Source organism: Pituophis catenifer, unplaced genomic scaffold (genome assembly GCF_029215685.1).
Source record: "Pituophis catenifer annectens isolate HBS135680 unplaced genomic scaffold, rPitCat1.0.hap2 SCAF_13, whole genome shotgun sequence".
Lineage (NCBI taxonomy): Eukaryota > Metazoa > Chordata > Lepidosauria > Squamata > Colubridae > Pituophis > Pituophis catenifer.
In genome coordinates this window covers 23806455-23826447 of record NW_027256893.1, presented here as the reverse complement: position 1 = coordinate 23826447, position 19993 = coordinate 23806455, and the positions used below count along the sequence as shown (strand labels likewise).

The 19993-nt window shown below is 44.2% G+C and overlaps 1 protein-coding gene across 1 annotated transcript; it reads left to right on the top strand.

Moving 5' to 3' along the window:
* The first annotated feature begins 228 nt into the window (after positions 1-228).
* On the top strand, positions 229-9893 carry FOXF1 (forkhead box F1). Its single transcript, XM_070952902.1, has 2 exons — positions 229-1300; positions 8822-9893. Exons 1-2 carry the CDS (start codon positions 229-231, stop codon positions 8977-8979), a joined length of 1230 nt encoding a protein of 409 aa, XP_070809003.1. The 3' UTR covers positions 8980-9893.
* Positions 9894-19993: the final 10100 nt, after the last annotated feature.

Sequence of the window (19993 nt, the reverse complement as noted above, 5' to 3'; positions counted from 1 at the left end):
TCCTTCTTCTCCGGGGTTCCTCCGAGGTAGCCGCCCGCCGCAATCGGCGCTTGGAGAAGAGCCGCCCCGTGGATCGCAGGGCCCTCGGCGGCGGCGGCGGCGGAAGGCGGAGGAGCGAGCCTGGTGAGCGCGCGAGCGAGCGCGCGCGCGCCTGGGGAGGCCGGTCCCCCTCCCTTCCCGCCCCGGAGCCTGTCCTTAGGGAGGGGTGGGGGCGCTCGGTAGCCGTCGATGACCGCAGGGCTGCTGCTGCGCGCTCCTGCCTCTCGCCCGCCGCCCCCGCCGCCGCCGTTGCCCGAGGCCGGGGCGCTTGCTATGTCCGCAGCCTCCGACAAGCCCCAGCCGCCGCTCGGACCCGCCGCCGCCATGGAGGCCGCCTCGTCCACCAGTTCCTCGACGCCCAGCAGCAGCGGCGGCAGCGGAGGCGGCGGCGGCGGCCCCAAGCCCAAGAAGACCAACGCGGGCATCCGCCGCCCGGAGAAGCCGCCCTACTCCTACATCGCGCTGATCGTGATGGCCATCCAGAGCTCGCCGTCCAAGCGGCTGACCCTGAGCGAGATCTACCAGTTCCTGCAGGCGCGCTTTCCCTTCTTCCGCGGCTCCTACCAGGGCTGGAAGAACTCGGTGCGCCACAACCTCTCGCTCAACGAGTGCTTCATCAAGCTGCCCAAAGGGCTGGGCCGGCCGGGCAAGGGCCACTACTGGACCATCGACCCGGCCAGCGAGTTCATGTTCGAGGAGGGCTCCTTCCGACGGCGACCCCGCGGCTTCAGGAGGAAGTGCCAGGCCTTAAAGCCCATGTACAGCATGATGAACTTGAATTTCAACCACCTCCCCGACAGCTACGGCTTCCAGGGACCCTCCTGCCCGCCCAGCGGCCTGCCCTTGGACGGCGGCGCCCTGGGGATGGTCAACGTGGACGGCATGGGCCTGGCCACCCACTCCGTGCCCCACTTGCCTTCCAACGGCGGCCACCACGCCTACATGAGCAGCTGCGGCGGCGGGGGAGCCGGGGCCGCCTCGGCCGGCGGGGACTACGGCCACCACGACGGCTCGGTGCCCGCTTCCCCGCTGCTTCCCGGCGGAGGGGTGATGGAGCCCCACTCGGTTTACTCCGGCACGGGCCCCTCGGCGTGGGCGCCCTCGCCCGCCCCCGGCTTGAACGGCGGCGCCTCCTACATCAAACAGCAGCCCCTCTCGCCTTGCAACCCGGCGGGCAACCCGCTCTCGTCGGGCCTCTCCTCGCACTCCTTGGAACAGCCCTACCTGCACCAGAACAGCCACAACGCTGCCGAACTTCAAGGTAAGGCTCCGCGGACGGGCGTCGGGAGCTCTTGGACCAGGACTGGAGACGGGCGGGCCCGAGCTTGGGGTGGGAGGTGGGGGGGGAAACGGGTTCAAGGCTCGGGGAAAGTGGAAGGCAAGCGGCCGAAGGGCGAGCGCTTTCGCTGCCCAGCTGAAGGGGGTCTGGCAAAAGGGCGGCTGGAGAAGCTGGGGGGAAGGAAGAGAAGAAGGGACGCGGGTGGTCGCGCAGGGAGTGGCAGGCCTGGGGAGGGGAGGCTAAGGAAGGCGAGAACCGCTCCGAGCAATTCCGGGTTGTGCCTCTCTTAGGGAATAGCTGGCCGCGGGACAACCCCTCGTTATTCCTGGCGTGTATCCCTTCCCTGACTTCTCCCAGCCGTGGGCCAAAGAGACTGCAGTCTCTTCCTCGTGGGAAGGGAAGAGGGGGTCCCCACCCACAAAAAAAGGCAGGTGAGGCCTCCGCGAGAGGATGGCGTGGGAGGGGGGTGTTCCTATAAGGACGCCTTGTCTCGGAGGACCCTAATGAAAAAACGAGTCTTGAGAAACGAAGCTGAAGGGGAGAAGAAAGAGGGTCGCTGGGGGAAGGGGAGATCGGTGGGGTGGTCTCCAGTCGGCCGAGGTGTGGGTCAACCCGACGGCGCCAGGAAGGGAAGGGCTCTCAGCTCCCTGCCTGCAGCGTCCTGGATTTACCCGCTTTCCCAAAATTGCTCAATTAACGCTGTTTCCCCCCCACGAAGAAATCCGGCAACAAATGCAAAAGGCGCCGCAGCAAAGCTCAAATATCTAGGATGAAGAGACCCTTTTGCCCCCCAATTCGTTAGCCTTAGAACTGCCCCGCTTTCCTCCGATTTAAGGGGCTAAAATCGAGGGAGACGAAGAGCGAGAAGAATTTAACCGTCTCTTTCTCCGTCCTGGCACTCCTATCCCGGGTGATGTCAGAGCCTCGCCACGCGTGAATATTATTTTGGGTTTCGCTGTTATATTTCTTAGAAGCCGTGGACACGGAAGGATAATTCGGCAAAATCCGCGGGTGTGAGGTCGTGATAGAAAAAAGAGATAGACTAAAAATCCCGACACTCTTCCATTTGGTTTTAATATTTGCTGCAGCCTAAATTTTATGCAAATGTAATTTGGACAGAAATGATTATTTGGATTGGTCGCACCATCAGCCAGATGTTTAGACTGGATTTATCCACCCATCAAGTATCTAGCATCATTATGGGTGGCATTTTTATCCACCTAATAATAATAATAATCTAATAATAACTTAATTATAACAATAATCATTATTATTATTATTATTATTATTATTATTATTATTATTACTACTATTATTATTATTATTTAATCTTCCATTCGATTCACAGTCTGGGACTGGTAAAAACTTAACAGTTGAAGTTTTAATCAAGGACCTAAAAGCTGTTAAGGTAAAGTCTGAATATATAGGCAGTTCCTAATAGGGTGGTTTTTTGCAAAGTCAGAATATTCAGGTCTGATAAATTCAAAATTTCCATATATCTAGGCAGCCCTTTGGGTATTGGTCCAAGGACTCCTATTAATATTACTATTGTTATTATTAAATATTTAATCCTCAATTCACTTCACAGGCTGGGACTGGTAAAAACTTAACAGTTCAAGTTCTAAGGATGGACCTAAAAGCTGTTGCTGCTGCTATTATTATTATTATTATTATTATTATTATTATTATTATTATTATTATTATTATTATTATTAGTAGTAGTAGTAGTAGTAGCAGTAGTAGTAGTAGTAGTAGTAGTAGTAGAAGTAGTAGTAAATGTACTTTTATCCATCTATACATTATTATTATGGCTGGCATTTTTATGCATCTATCCAGCATTATTATTATGGTCGGTAGCACAGTCGGCCAGATGTTTATTATTATGATTATTATCCCAGCTAATGCAAAATGAAGGCCATGGGGATGAATAATTGAGAATTCATTCTTTCACCTTGATTTCCTTGTTCTGGTGGCCAAATAAACAGGAACAGTTTTAAAACGTGAAAACAAGCGGCTTTAGAAATGGGATTGAAATTTATATTTTAATTCTCTGGAAAAGCAACGAATATTAGTCACATAGCAGAAATCACTATCGCAGGTAGTAAGAAGGCCTGACTAAGTTTCAGGTTTTTGCTTAAATTGGTGGTTTGTCTTCTTAAGTTGATTTTATCTATTAGGAGGTTATTGATGGAGAAATAACCTCTGTAGGAATAAAATGAAGGTGTAAATCCTTTAAAAAAAAAATTCTTGGTCATTTCACTATCCTGCTTCATATTTCTATGTGCCCGATACAAGCACAGTTTTCTCGGAGTATGTGAAGTTGCATTTTCCCAAAACTCTCAGCCTACTTGGAGGATTAACTTGCTTTCTGGATTCACACAACACAGGAAGCTCCCCAAACAAAATAAAAAATAACACATTTAAGGCCAGCAAAATTTATTATGTCATCTGAATGCCGCTGCTCAGTTTTTCCCTGGTTAAGTGGGTCTTATGGACGCAGCTGGAGCAGAGTCGGGACACCTGAAATAGGCCCTTTCCAGCTGGCAACCAGAGCTTTTGATGGCCGTGCCATTTCGCTTTGGGCCCCTGTTTTAAAAGCTTCAGAAACGTCCAAAAACTCTTAGTTTTGTCACCCGCCTTTTTCTTGGCTTACAGAGCAAAGTGTCATTAATCGCGCGAATAATCTTCCTAATAACGAAGCCGCCTTGCAAAGTCACGATTAAGGGTGACCGAAGATGCTGATCTCCCCTGCAGTTGATCGCTAAAATGAATTTTTTTCGACCCGCCCATTTAATTTTCCTCCCCATGAAATCGAGCTGGTATTTTTTTTTTGTTTTTTTTTTACAAACGCGCCGTTAAATGTGTGGCATTCAGAGACAAAAAAATAATAAAGTCCTTTCCAGCTGGCGATCGTTTTTAGAGCCGCCTTTAAAAACAGCTGTAGAGATCGGCTTTTCGACGTGGTCTCTCCCCCCCCAACCTCCCCCCACCCCCTAGACAGGTCCCCGCTGAGAAATCTGGAGCTCTTTTGATCTCTCTCGTGTGTAAGACAGAAACGTCTTTCTTCCCCCCTGACAATTTTGTTTGTTGGACTGGGGTGGGTGGTGGGAGTTGTGACTTTTTCCTCGCTTTCCAACCAAAGCATCCTCAAACTCTCCTTATCCTCCCCCCCCCACCACCACCACGCTGATTGAATCAGGGTGAATCAGTCCCTGCGTTCCCGCAAACTTGGCTGCTTCCAGAAAAGATGAAGATTTAAGAGTGAGTGGGTGGGTGGGTGGGTGGAGGGGTCCTACCGTTAGGGGTGTGGGGAAAAATACCCTCGATTTCTAAGCAGAGACAGACACCAGGAACTTCACAGGGTCCAAGAATTGGTGAGCCGGTTAAAATCAGTGCTGATTTTCAAGAAAGAAAGTGAAATGTGTTTTTTTTTTTCTCCCCACGTTTTTCCTACCTTCTTTCCCTCCCTCCCCCACCCCGCTTTCGGTTTATCTCTGGGTGGGGAGATAACCTGGGTAAGACCTCAATACAGTCGAAGTGGTGAGAAGGGCGCTTTGAAACTGACCAGGCCTTCCAGCGCGAAACCGTCAAGACTGGGGGGGGGGGGAAGCCGCGAGGCGTAAAAGAAAGGCTCAGAGCCTGGCGTTTGATTCCACCACCCTCCTTTCAATTCCTCGCGGGTGGGGGAACCTAAACCCTCCCCAGAGACAAGGAGCGTTCAAAACTCGGCTCGCCCGCCTGGAACACGCGAGGCTCGCTTTGGGAATGTCTTTAGAATCGGGGCGGAACGCGGGTGGGGGGGGGAATCGAGAGAGGGTCCGCGCGTGGGGCAGGGTTCGCAAAGTCGAAAGGAAGCCGCTTTGCGACTGAGGCCCGCAACGGCCGCCTTGGGGAGGGCCGGGTGCGCAAAAATGATCTCCCACTAGCAGGCGTAGGGTCGTCCCCCTCCACCCTCCGCTTCTTAAATCGGATTTAAGACAAGGAGAAGTCAGCGCGTTGCACGCGCGTCCCTTGCGCGGAATCTTGCCTGACCGAAGTCAAAACCAGGCGCGCAAGAAAGGATCTCCCAATTCCCTCAGGCTGGTTTAACCAGCTGGAATCGGGAAATTATGAAACTCTAAATGGGAAAGGAAGGATGGGTAGATGGCGCGCGGCTACAAGAAGATCCAGAGACAGCGCTGAACCAGATGGGGTCTCCGGTGTCTTCTGTCCTTTGCGACTGTGGTGACACTCAGACGAACAACAACATGTGTGTATCCGCCCTTTGGGTCCCCATCAATGCAAGTTTGAGGATTTCATGGCAGCCCGGCCGAATGCAATTAAATGTTTGCTAGTTTCCGGCCAAGATCTGTTTAATTTAATTAATACACAGCTTAATCTTGGTTTTTTTTTTTTTTTTTTACACGTTCGATTTTTATGCTGTGTAGTATGCCTTGTTTTAATTGCGATGCTTCTGACACGGACGAACAAACCAACGCCGATTGGAAGGGAGAGAAGTTTTACTAAGGGGTGGAAGAAGTTAAAATAACTCAGTAACGTCTCAGCGTTACTGAGGGGCAATTATTCCAGGTAGCGCCCATATTCCCACCCCCGCTCTCCCGTCTGTCCGTGGGGTTGGTCTCTGCCTTGGTTTAAGTGGAGCGGTCTGTTAATCCCACCAGTCTTCGGATTTCGCCCAGGCTATTAACAAAGGACACCAATCAAGCAAAACTGCTTGAAGGGGAAAAAATTGAGGAGGGAAAAAGAGAGAAACCTTTTTTAAAAAAAAAATTGGAGGGGGGGGGAGAAAATGACCACCAGCATTTAAATTTCTTAATGCTTCGTGACCTCTTCGCCATCTTAGCAATGTATTGGGAGGTGGTTTGAAAGAGGTGTGAAAGGACCTGGAGTTTTTTAAAAAAATAAAAAATAAAAAAATCCACTTTGGGCATAGGAGGCTCTTGGAAATGTCGAGGAGATAGAATCAATGTGGGTGTAACATTTACACTTACAAAAGTCATGTTTAGAATGGGATGGTTTTTTAAAAGAAAAAACCCAGAAAAAACCCAATAGAGCCTTTTCCGACTAACAAATATAATTTCCTAACTTTGGAAAAAGTGCTACTGGATTATTCTTTCTACCGCGATTTTTAGAAAACAGAGAAACCCTTTTCCAAACAGAAATGGGAATGGAGGCAAAAAAAAACCCTACTATTACTACTTTTAAAAAAGCACTTTGGCAGTGGTGTGTGACTGGGCACAGATTTACCTTATCAAATAACTCTAAAAAGAAAATAAATGAACCGAGATTAAGCTCTGCTTCTATCTCAGAGTCTCCCTGTGTAACGGGAGGCGGGAGGGTGGGGGTCGTACTCGCTCAGTCCTATAATGCACCCTGCAATGTGCTACCTTGAAATATTATTTAAAATAATTTAATTGCTCAAGTTTCTAGCTCGCATGCTTCAATTCTTTTGGCAGGCAGGCAGGCAGACCTTGAGGTGTTTTTTCGTTAAAACGAGACAGGAGTCGATTCTTGTGCAAGGGTAAGGTTTAGGAGGAATAACAAGCAGGCCAACCTTGTCTTCTTAGAAGGAAGTCCCACTAAATTGGGTGGGACACAAATCCCTAATAAATTAATATCTCCTTCCTCCTTCAACACGAATAAAAGTCTAGAAAAACATCCTAGTGGGGAGAGTTCCTTGGAAACCGATGTTCCAGCTTGATTTCTTACTTGGGTTTAAAGATTTCCAAAAACTGTCAACAGCTGCAAGGATCTGTAAGTATGTGTGCCAGAAATTATTTTATGGCTTAGGCTGATTTTGCAGCCTCAACCCTGCAAAAGTTGCAGGTCCTCCTGTCCTCCTGAGAACAAGCAGCAAGGTTGAGCTCTGCTTTTAATAAAAGGTCTGTTTGTGGTCCAGGATTGGGAAAGTTTTGTTTACATTTATTGGATATCTTCGGTAGGGCACAGAAATCATGTAGTCATTAGGAACAATTAAAAAAAAAAGAAATTAGGGGCTTGTTTTTCAGCGAGCTGGAGGGAAGCGAGCCCCCCAGTTCTTCAAGAAAGCTAAAGCGAGGCACAAGAGTTACCACCCCACCCCCTCCAAATTTTCTCCTTCCTCGGCCAGTCAGGAAACAGACAGTCCCATCCCATCCTGCAATTTGCAATTGGACAAAATTCCTATTCTGAACAAGTAGGAATTTCCTTAAGCCAAACACAGATACACACACACACACACACACACACGAGAGAGGGAGAGAGAAGGAGGGGGAGAGAGAGAAAGTGTGTGTGTGAGAGAGAGCATGCATCAAACTCAATAATTTAATCTAATTGGACTTAACAGTTGGAGCAGAAAATTTTCCATCCAGGAACAGAAGTTGGGCCAGTTGACATGGGAAGATAAAACAAATAACAATCTTGCCAGGGATCCAGAGTTAATTAATTAATTTACTTCGTTTATCTTCTGTTTTTTGGTTCCTAATGAATCAGTCATGTAGTTTTTCACATAACTGGCTTGGAAAACTCATTTTCCACCCCCATGATTCCACCTGCATTTTGGTGGGGAACAAAAATAGATTTGATTTTTTTTTCTTCGAATGGACTGTGAGTTTATGAGCAGTTTGTGATATGGTACTGAATTCTACTGTCCAAAGAAAGGGAACATTCAGCCATTCCACATTAAAAAAAAAAAAAGTTTGAGGCTATGAAACCTCTGGCAGCCATAGGCTTGTATTCCCATGACACTCTTATCGTAGCTGGCTTAACCATGGTTGACTCAAAGGCCTCAAACCAATTTGTTGGGTTTGCAATCAGTAACTAATCAACAATGCCTTGGGGTCAAAATGTGGATAGTAGTTTGTGGCCCCATGTATTATAGCCAGAAAATCATATATATGATGTATTCAGCTGCAGTTAATAATTGGATAAAGCCTTTAATTAGGAGTAACTATAATTTAATGGATACACTCAATGATATTATCCATCTGTATTTTGTCTAACCACAGGCCAAAACTGTTAGGTGCTTTTTATTCCCCTTCCTTCCTTCCTTCCTTCCTTCCTTCCTTCCTTCCTTCCTTCCTTCCTTCATCCCTCCCTCCCTCCCTCCCTCCCTCCCTACCATCCATCCATCCATCCATCCACCCACCACCCATCTTTCCTCCCTCTCACACTGTTTGGATGTTCTTTCTTTCTTTCTTTCTTTCTTTCTTTCTTTCTTTCTTTCTTTCTTTCTTTCCTTCCTTCCTTCCTTCCTTCCTTCCTTCCTTCGAGTCAATCACAAAAGTTGGCCTGTGTTTAAAAGAAGCCCCCCCTCGTCAACCTCAGCAATATTCCTACTTAGATTTAAACCCTTCCTATTATTGTCAGCTGCAACAAAAATTATTGTCTTCATCCTTTTCCAAAGCAAACAGAATTCAAAAATCACTCTCTAATCCAGCAATTTTCCTGCTGAACCAGGAAGTCTCCAGGGAGACGCCATTTCTCTCTTCCTCTCCTTCAACCTTCTCTCTGCTTTGCTTTCAGGAATCCGGTACCATTCCCAGTCTCCGAGTATGTGCGATCGGAAAGAATTCGTCTTCTCCATCAACGCCATGGCGTCCTCTTCTATGCATTCAGGAGGCAGTGGCTCCTACTACCACCAGCAAGTCACATATCAAGACATCAAACCTTGCGTGATGTGACAATGATGCTGGGGAGTCCAGCTTCCTCGGGGAGGAGAGAGAATCCCGAGGGATCTGTGTGAAAACTCTGTAGGACTTCCTGCTGCAACTCTTCGTTGGGAGCCACAAGGCCTCCCCAGAAATTTATCTGTTAGTTGTTCATGAGGTATATAAATATTCAAGGCGTCAATGGAAGGAACACTGCTCTGTCTTTCGGCAAAGGTGATGCATTTTGTGCGTCTTTGGGGGGGGGCGGACCCCCCCAAATGCCCAGCGTCGCTTCTTTCATCCTGGGAGGACCCCTCCCCCAACCCCCCAGCCCTGAGACTTGCTACACCCCTTTCCGTGAACCACTTTCGGATTCCTTCTTCCAGATCTAAATCCAGCCCCTTTCCAAAGATATACCCTGCCCCTTCCCCACTCCAGCATGTAATGTTCCATTTTAATGAGCCTGGATGAGAATGGATTTTAAATGTGGAGGGACTTACAAGAAAGGAACAGCCTGAAGAACAATCCCTCTGCCAGCAACTGACCAGACTTTTTTTGGAGAGTTCTTCATTTGGCAAAGGTTGGCCTGTCGTTCCGGCTTTTCGGGCTTGGCACTATGGAGAAAATATATTCTACTCTCTATGTCTTTGACCCCTCATTCAGACCAACGGAGAAACGAATCCCCAAATAATTCCTTTAAGGCTTTCTTCCAAAACCGTGTGTTGTTTTCCATCGTTTTCTCTATCTGAAGGGTTGGTGAGGTTTTTGAAAGATGAGCCTCGCGGACACACAAGCCCGCAGACAGACCACAGCCTAGCAAAATAGGATTGGGACCGACCACCTTGTACAACGGGCCTGATGTTCTAAAACTCACTTTCCTTCTGGCTATACAAAAAGCCTATTTTAAATATTAAGTACAAAATTACAAAAGCACTTTGAGAAATAAAGGTTGAAAATGGGAATAAAAAAAGACTAACAAGGCTCACATGCTTATTTATTCAAACTTTTTTTTAAATAAACCCCAACAGCAGCCTTGATAGAGCAGTATTAGAATGGTTCATGTGCCGGCAATATTTGCTGTAAAAAATTGTATGGATGAGCAAAGCTGTGTGACTGTTAGTGGGAATGTATGTTTCAAGAAATCGTGGCAAATATCAAACAGCCGTAGGGCACAATGACCCCTGCGATTTATTGAAATGAAGGATGCTTTTGGGGGGGAATAAATTTGTTCTTTTTTTTTTTTTTTGCCTGAGAGTAGATCTTTTAGAAGACACACCGATTTTAAATTTTATTCTGCACTGTATAAAAAATGTAATTATGGCAGAAGGGGTCTAGTCCCTCTATTTTTGTGTACATTCTTTTTTTTAAAAAAAATGGAATGCAAATATTTTTTTTTTTAAATGTGTGGTATTCGTACACCTCGGACACAAATTGTATAAACTGTAAATAAATCAGTGTGACATAGAAGTCTGCGTAATGGCATGCTAAGAATAAAAGTCAAAGGAAAAGAAGTCCTTTTTATCCTGGGACATTATCCTGGGACATACATATTTGTATAGCTGCCTTCATTCGTGAAAAAGAGGCCCGTTCTCCATCCAAGGCCTTTCACAGGAATTCAGTCTAATTCTACACACATACACTCACTCTCTGTGGTGTGAGTGTGTTTTTCTCCATTGTAAGACTAACTAAGGGAAGACTAACCAAGTTGTGGCTGTTAGGTGAATGAAGTTGCTATTTTTGACATGGGTTAGGTTAAACTTGTGTTGGTGAGCTGAGTTGGCATGTTCAAAACTTCCTTCCTGAATATCTCTTTTCCCCCCCATAAATAAGTGCACATTTTAAAGTGTGCAAAAATTCGAACTTCTGCCTGTGGTCGGTGGAGATAAGCAGATCTGGAACCTGTTTTGACTCATTGCCTCATTCAGAGTGACAATGGGCTAAGTTTCACCCATGAAGGCAATGGTCGGGTGGAAGGATGGATAGAATAACTTCAGGAAGGAATTGGGGTGGAAGGGGGGGGGAACACGCAATTCCCACCCTCCCATAGATAATGCAACAGAAGGCTTTCTGAGTGGAATTATCTTGCATGACAAAATGATTGTTTTTATGTCCTTTCTCAGTTGTTGATAGCTTTTGCTTGACTTCATTTCCAAGGACGTAATATCTCACTATCTCTGTCTTAAGACGGGATGCCAATCTGAAATTGTACGCATTTCCCCCTCTCCTCCTTTCAGTCTGAAGAAGTGCTACGGTCCACAATGTTATATCATAGTGGTTTGGGTGAATGTCTACTGCAAGTACCATCTTCAGCCTTTAAATGTGTCGCAAATCCAGCATCTGTAGATTCAACTGCGTAGGACAGTGGTTGAGAAGGGCCACCTGGTCCAAGAATTGTTAGCATTCAACACACCCATATTGCAGTCAGGCTGATCATCAGACCCTGTTGGTGTCCGAAGTGAAGGATCCAGCTGCAAAATGTCTCCTTGTTATTTTTCATTTTAAAAAATGCTGTAAGTAAGAACTTGTCTGGATGGCATGGCTGCTGTTTTAATAACCGATTTCTTGGTGTCCAACCCAGACATCTAAACAAGTAAACGAACACCTGGATCATCTGGAAAATGTCTTGTGCAAAATTAGAATCACTCCAGGGAATATGACAATAATTTCCCAGGTAATTTTTTTTTAGATCCTTTCCTGAATTTTCAGCTTTTCTGACATATAGCTCTGAATGTTGGTTGCTGTCTCTGAGAAACATTTTAATTTCATTCTACCCAAACCAGTGAGAAAAATTAAACACGAAACCTTACTTGCAGAAGTCTGACAAGAGGTACAGAGGCCTCTATAAAGAAAATAGTTAATTTAGAGTCTCAATTTTGAACACTTCAAAGAAGGGGAAAAATGCTTGGAAATTTGTATGTATTTGTAGGAAGATTCCTCTGAAATATAACCTCTTTTTTCTTTCCTCCACTGTAACGCTTTTATGCTGACTTTCATCCAATACATACTTTGAAAAATTGCATTCCATGTTGATAATGTACAACGTACGATCGTAATGGAGCCTACCTATTATGGTTGTATGTCACGATGATCGATCTAAAAAGTGTTAGTCACATGACCAACTTGATTTTGCAATGTTCATTGTGACAACATTCGTTAAGCAAATCCCAGAGTCGTGAAGTGAATCCATGGTTCGCTGTGGGTGTGGTTTTGCAGAAACCATCAGATGTGGCACTTTTCAGCAAAACGGTTGCAAAACATCATCACCTGACCACAGGATGCTGCAAACAGCCGTAAAGGTAGCTGTGTTGCCAAGCACCCAAACTTTGATCTTGTGACCAGGAAGTGGCCTGACTGTTGGTAGCTATAGTCCCCTTTTTTGGTTGTTCATAAGTCAAGGACTACCTACATGGGAACCACACTTCTTTTGAAAAGAGTAGAGCCTGATGCATGTATTCAATAGTGGCCAAAATTACGGAAACCTTTTGGGAAAAGTGTATTTTCTAAAACTAGCTAATAACACCACTTTTTTTTGGAGTAGTACCATAAAATTATATATCAATGGAAAGATCATATGATCAAGAATGTAATGCAATAACTTTTTAAGAAGGATTTGCTATTAGAATAGCAGTGACAGTATAAAGAAGAAAAGTGAAACACGTAGAAAAAACGAGATAGACAAAAATGATCACCGTGTCAGTTAATACTTCGTTGGGTAACCTTTAGCATGAATTATGGCCTTACAATGTCTTCCCATGGAGGGAACCAAGTCTTTTAGTTCTGCAGCTGTGTTAATGTGAAACCAAGATGGAATGATGGCTTCTATTAACTGGGTTTTATTGCTGGGTCGCTTCTGACTAACAAGTTTGTTTAGTCGGCTCCATAGATTTTCAATTGGGTGAAGGTCTGGGCTATTCCCAGGCCATTCCAGCAGTGGAATAGGATTATCCTGAAACTCAAAAAAAAAAAAAAAGTGGTGTTATTAGCCATCAGATCTCAAAAATAAGAGCCTTGATAGTACAGTGGTCTAAGCACCCTGTTATTAACACAGCTGCCTGCAATTACTGCTGGTTTAAATCTCTCCAAGGCTCAAGGTTGACTCAGCCTTCCATCCTTTCTAGGGTAGGTGAAATGAGGACCCAGTTTGTGGGGGCAATAAGCTGACTTTGTATAAATATACAAAAGTATGAAAGCTATTGCTTAACACATTGTAAGCCGCCCTGAGTCTCTGGAGAAGGGCGGCATATAAATCAAATTAAAAAAAAAAAAATACACTTTCCCTGAAAGGTTTCCACAATTTTGGCTACTACTGTACAATTCTCTAAATATAAAGATGTGAGCACAATAAATCCTTATTTAAAAATCAGATGATGAACCTATTCTTCATCTACTGGGGTTGGACCACACAGTTTCAAATGGCTGACACGTTCTTTTTTACAGTAATAATCTGGTTTTGCTTCCATGAAAGCCGGGGGGGGGGGTGCATCCCAATTAAATGGCCTTGCTGATTTCAGTCACTTTCACTGACCAAAGATCAACTCTGCATTAGGGCTTCCTAGGGAGTAAGTGGCCCTGAATTCAGTCTGCAAACAATTCATTGCCTTGAATTCAATCTGCAAGCAAACTTTCTCCGGATTTCATGACGATTTTGAATCCATGTCAAGCAAATATAAACCTGGATCAGGTTTACTCGAATGCAGGGATATGGCATGCAATTTTAGCCCAGATGTGTGATGCCCAATCCATAAAAGACAGGAAATGACCACTTGGCTGAAGTAAACATGAAAGGAAGCCCTAAACACTAGCCAGGAGTTTATTTCCAGGGACGCCTGTTTCTCTAGCCAGTTTGTTTGTTCTTGGAAGAAATTGGCTTTTTTCTTTGACTTGAGTGGAAGCAATTGCTGCCCATTGGGCAACATTCCCTGCTCAATCTTCTTGGCCAGGAAGAGTCAAACCATTCAGGTTAAGAAACTCAAGATGGTATCCACAACGGAGTGATTGATGCTCTGGTCATTTTTATAGGCATTGTGATGCTCATAAAAAAGGGTAGAACTTCAATGTGATGGCCACTTAGGCCTATTCTGACTCCATCCCATGGACATGTCTGAAGAAGACAGATAGGTAAAGGAGAAGTTAAGAGTCTCATTTGCATTTCAGGTAGTGTTGCATTTATTATCTGTTTTGTATCTCCTGCCAATCTTATCTTGATCCACAATCTGGCTTCACAAAACCGACTGCCCCAAAGTCTAGTTAACAAACCAGCAAGTCCCTATATCTTTGCATGTCCTAGTCAGGGGTGAAATCCAGCAGGTTCTGACAGGTTCTGGACAACCGGTAGCAGAAATTTTGAGCAGTTCAGAGAACCGGTAGCGGAAATTTTGAGTAGTTTGGAGAACCGGCAAATACCGCCTCTGGCTGGCCCCCGAGTGGTGTGGGAATGGAGATTTTGCAATATCCTTCTCCCAGGAGTGGGGAGGGAATGGGGATTTTGCAGTATCCTTCCCCTGGAGTGGGGTGGGAATGGAGATTTTGCATTATCCTTCCCCTGCCATGCCCACCAAGACACACCATGCCCACCAAGCCACGCCCACAGAACCGGTAGTAAAAAAATTTGGATTTCACCACTGCTCCTAGTGGTGTGTGGTTCTTTAATTAATGAAAGGTTGAATGTGCCTTCCAAATTCAGAGCAAGCTACAAAATGCAGGTCACAACAACTAGATTTCAAGGCTGTTTTTTTTTTTCAAACTGGGCCCCTTGAAGATGCGTGGACTTCACTTCCCAGAATTGCCACAGCAGCCTGCTTTAAAACCTTGGTTCTAAATTCTGGCTTCCATAAACCAAAACCAGAACTCTTCTAGCTTTGAATGACACATTAAGCTGACGGCTTTAATTATTGAGTCAGGATAAGGTGATGAAAGGATCTCACTTGTTATTCAACTTCTAGGGCTATTTCAGAATTTGTTGTGTTTTTCCCAGCACCAAAAAAATAAGGTCATGAAAAGTTCCCCAGATCTGAGACTATTTGAAATTTAAATATGGTGTTGAAAGCAGACTAGAATTACAGCTGTGAAATGTCTATTTTTTTTAAAAAAAATCACTGCTCATTTCCTTCCATCCTAGCCTTCTCTAGTTTTTTTTTAAAAAATGATGCAAAAGCAGGAAGCAATACTTATAAAGACAAAATTCTGAAATACCCATTTTGGGGAAGAAGTTATTCCAAAGGGGATTAAATATGGCTAGAGCTGGTTCTAATATTCAGTATTATTTCCTTCTTTCCCTAAAACACAGATGTTTTTTTTAAATGCCAAGACAAGATATGAAGGAAACTTAGTGAAACTGAAAGATGTCTTAAAGAGTGTACTAATAACTATATTAAAAAGCTATTAAATGCAACAGAAACAAGTGACTTAGCTATTTGTTTGGTCAAACCCCCCTTTTTTTTCTTAGCTATGAAATAAATCAATGGGCAGAAATAATGCCAGGACATAGAAATAATTTTACATGTTTGTGCAGTTCCTATTCATTTAAAAGAAATTGTTCATAGTATTCTTTCTACTTATGGTACCTATTTCACTTTCTTTTCAGGCCTTGATAGTCACATAACTCTGGTTTGCAATATTGTTAAAGATGTTAATTATATATTGATACACGGGAAGGATTTTCAAATTTTTTACACATTTGCTGCTAAGGTTATCCATTTATTTTATTTTTACAACTGCAGAAGTTGCCAAAACATTGCAAGGAAAAAGAAATTAAATTGCTGCCAAAATACCAAACAGAACATAATTTTCCTTTGCTTCTTGTTTGGCGTGTTTTGCATCATTCTAATATTATCCCTGGTTTATATAATACATTTCAGTATTTTTTAGGAAATATTTTGAATAGGCTTTTGCATTAAAGCTGTAATTCGGCTAGCGTAAAATTAGTAACAGCCACTTTTCCTTCTGCCTTGTTTTTTTTTCCCCCCTCTTTTTTTCTCTTTTTTCTTTTCCTGATTTCTGGAACCACCACACTTGGAAAGTTTCTGGAAATCAACTTATTTTTCGCCCCAAGCTGATTATTCTAGGCGACAGAGTAATGTTTTTCTGCTCAGTTTACAGAGAAAGGATCAATCGAACCCACTAAAGCAATTAGTAGAACAAATACCTCACTGTGAGGCTGTCTGGAGTTACATTTATGACGGCTGCAATGTCCTGGGCTCACATGATCCCCTTTTGGTGATCTTCTGGCCAGCTAAATCAACCGGGAAGCCAGATTCGCTTAACAACCATGTTGCTAACTTACCAACCGCAATGATTCACTTAACAACGGTGGCAAAAAAGGTGGTAAAATGGGGCAAAACTCACTTAAGCAAATGTTTCACTTAGCAACATAAATTTTGGGCTCAATTGTGGTCATAGGTGGAGGACTACCTGTCCTGGATAACTACCTCAATCTATGTCCCAAAGGTGCTTTTCTTCAAGAGGCAATTGGACTTTCTTGGTTTTTCTTTGAAGATGTTTTGCTTCTCATCCAAGAAGCTTCTTCAGCTCTCACTGGATGGTGGGGAAGGGAAGGGAAGGATTCAGCCAGAGCTGAAGAAGCTTCTTGGATGAGAAGTGAAACATCTTCAAAGAAAAACCAGAAAGTCCAGTTGCCTCTTGAAAAAGCACTTTTGGGACAACCATGATTTGGAGGATTGAGAATCTCCATAGATATTTACCTCAATCTATCCGACCATCAAAGAGGCTAACAAAAAGCAAAGAAAGACAAAACGAAAAAAGAAAAGCCGCATCCATGCAATCAAAATCCAGATTAAAGTCTACAATATAACCATAAAATTCTCCAGTGGCTTTACAACACTTCCAACCGATTGTTTTTCATAAACTGTTTTTTGTTTTGTTTTTTTGGCTTTCATCCTGTGGTGTTTTGGTGCTGTTCTGCAGAGGTTCAACAGCACCAAAGTCTACAGTGGCAGGAAATGTATAAACATAATTTAATCCCAGAGATGTTTTCTTTTTCTGTGAACATGGCCTCCAAACGCCGAGATTGCAATGAACCATCAAAATTAATGGCTTCTGAACTGCAGCCACTAAGCCCTTTCCCCTTGATTTAAACTCCATCCCTCTGATTCATCCTTTGCTCAGCCAGCTGAAGGCCAAAAGTAACAGCGAAGAAATATTTCATATAATCACTTTTGGAACTTCTAAAAAAAAAAAAAAATGCAATCCCATCCCACCTGCAGCTTTATTTCTGCGGTAGCAAAAATCCACCCCTCTGCATCAAGAGAATATTTATTATTAGAAGCAACATCATAAAGAGGCAACCACTGTGTTCTTCTGCAAAGAATCTGCAAACACCCCAAGAATTGCTGGCTTCGTTTTTTCTTTCTTCAACCCAAATTCAACCATGACAATTTTGTAGATTTGTGAATGTATCTGCTAGAGATTGTCTTAGGGCCCCTTTAGCACTAGCAAGAGAATTCTAATCATCCCCTGGAATCGATTCAACAAGGAAGCATTCTGCTTCCACTGGCCCAACTCCATTTGGTCTTCCCATGCCCTGGTGACCTTGGAGATGTTGAACATGAGGGCCATAAGGAAGGAGAACTGACGTAGGATCGCCTCCTTGAGCTGGAGGTTGGACTAAAAGACTACCAAAGGTGTCTTCCAACTCTGTTATTCTGTTTTCTGCCCCAAAAGTGGGGATTTCTGTGACCCAACTTTTCCTTCAAGAAGTTCTCCAGATGATTGTACACCGTGGACATGTTCTCACCTTAAAAACTCGGTACCGAGAAAAATAACTGCAGGCAAAAAAAAAAAAGAGATAACCTGCAATAATGGGAAGATTAGTGGCAACACATGTGGGAAGGCTAATCAATGATACCACATCTGGTTGGTGGCAGCTGCTTTCCTGTAGGTGGTGTTTCATGCACCCCTTGTGCCACCTGCTGGACATTGTAGACTTTGATGGCAAGCAATCTCCAGCCCAGTTTTATGGAATGTTTTGCTTCTACTAAATTGAGTTTTTAGGGAGAAATCCCCCCCCCTATTTCGGTTGAGTAATCTGAAGTTTCAGGACAGCAGTTGCTGGATCTGTTTCTCAGCCACATCATTCCAGTAAAATCGTTTAAGGGAAGATCTGGACTGCTTTCCGGGCACTTCATATTCTGAGTCGCATTTGGAAAAGGAAATGTTGAAAATAGCTCCTGGCTCTTGAAACATGACAGTGGAAAGGCAGGCTGGGAATCCAAGGCTCGGAATGCCACCCGACACCTGGATGGACAGGATCTAATAATGCTTCCCCAGAGATTTGCAAGGAACCAGCAGTTTATTATGTACAATAGGACGCTCATCCCCTGTTTATATGCAGTAGCAAAGAATAAACTCAGGGTTCAATAGCCTGAATTGCAGTTTCCTTTTTGAGATGAAAACTTTGCTTTTCTTAAAACGGTCCAAAATGATAGAAGTCTGAAAAGCAAATCACCTTTTGAGATTCTAATAACTAAATTTATTCTGAAAGAGGATCCTTCCTTCCTTCCTTCCTTCCCTCTTCTTCCTTCCTTCCCTCATCTTCCTTCCTTCCTTTTCTTCCTTCCTTCCCTCATTGTCCTTCCTTCCTTCGTCTTCCTTCCCTTTCTTCATCTTCCTTCCCTCCCTCTTCTTCCTTCCTTCTTTTCTTCCTTCCTTCCCTCATTGTCCTTCCTTCCTTCATCTTCCTTCCCTTTCCTCATCTTCCTTCCTTCCCTCTTCTTCCTTCCTTCCCTCTTGTCTCTCTTCCTTCCTTCCCTCTTGTCTTCCTTCCTTCCTTCCTTCCTTCCTTCCTTCCTTCCTTCCTTCCTTCCTTCTTTCCTCCCTCCCTTCCTTTTCCTCCCTCCCTCCCTCCCTCCCATCCATCTATCTACCTATCTATCCATCCATCTATATTGATTTTCCTCCATCTGCTTTGAGACCATCTCAGCCTGCCTGGTGCAAGTCCATTTCTTAAAATGTTGGGTAGTCAAATCATTGACTCGGGTTAGATGCCCTAAGCCTTCACACGTTTGCCTTGGTTTTAGTTTACTGTGTTAATAAAACTCAGGGCTGTGGTTTGTGCTACATGGCTCTGGAACCATGATGCTGTGTGAATGCAGGCACTTGTAGCTTGTATAATAAACCATGCTTAACAAACCATGGCTCAAGGTCATAAACTCAAGGCTGGAGAAAAGTCTGTATAGCACTTCTCTGTTGCAAACTCTGTTGCAGTCTTGACAAGCCTCTTTGTGAATGACACTTCCTTCTTCTCTCTGGCACGTATAATCCAAGGGAAGGAAGAATATTTTTCTCTGTTTCTCCTATTGTGTTGATGGCTTTTCAACTCCTGCATCAAACTCTGGCTTTCTTTTGGGGAGTAAAGGAAAGAAATCAACAGAGGAAAGAATAGAGTAGAACAGTCCGCCAGTTTTCTTTTTCCTTCTTTTTAAACAGTAACGTTCTACAACCTTGGGAAGGTTTATTTTAATGCTTTCTGAAAGGCCCACCTCTCTCGAGGCACAATAATATACTTAAAATACACTTAGAAGCACACCCTGGAGGTACGAAAAAGATTTCCAACTCTCGGATTTTAAAGCAAAGAAACATTTCATTGCTTATTTTGACTTCTTGCCTGAGATCAGCTGCGAAAGAGCTTCTGTCGAGAAAGTAGTACAGCCAAATTCAACTTTTTGTTCCAACAAAGCAAAGAAACACACACACACAGGCACACACTCACACTCGAAAAGTGCTTTGCTTTTGTTTTGCCTCAGCATTCGTCAGTACTTTCTAAATTTAGGCTTTCTCTCAACAATCCCCTGCAGAGAAAATAATGATTTGAGACTCGAGACTCACTGGTCAAGAGGGCAGGGGAGTATCCAACAGTCCACTCCAACTTGGATGCCCTCTGGGGAGAAAACTGTGGCACTAGAGACCTAACTACCTGGAGGGCACCTGGCTGAAGAAGGTCATGTTGATCAGGAGGGGGAAAAAAATCCTCTGGAAGACTTGCCCTTCCTTCTGATTTTCCAAATAATTCTGGAGTGAACCAAGATATGGA

Excerpts from the sequence above, each read along its gene's own strand:
- FOXF1 (XM_070952902.1), top strand. The coding sequence starts at position 229 with ATGACCGCAGGGCTGCTGCTGCGCGCTCCTGCCTCTCGCCCGCCGCCC. Across the intron at positions 1,301-8,821 it reads CAACGCTGCCGAACTTCAAG|GAATCCGGTACCATTCCCAG; the intron begins GTAAGGCTCCGC and ends CTTTGCTTTCAG.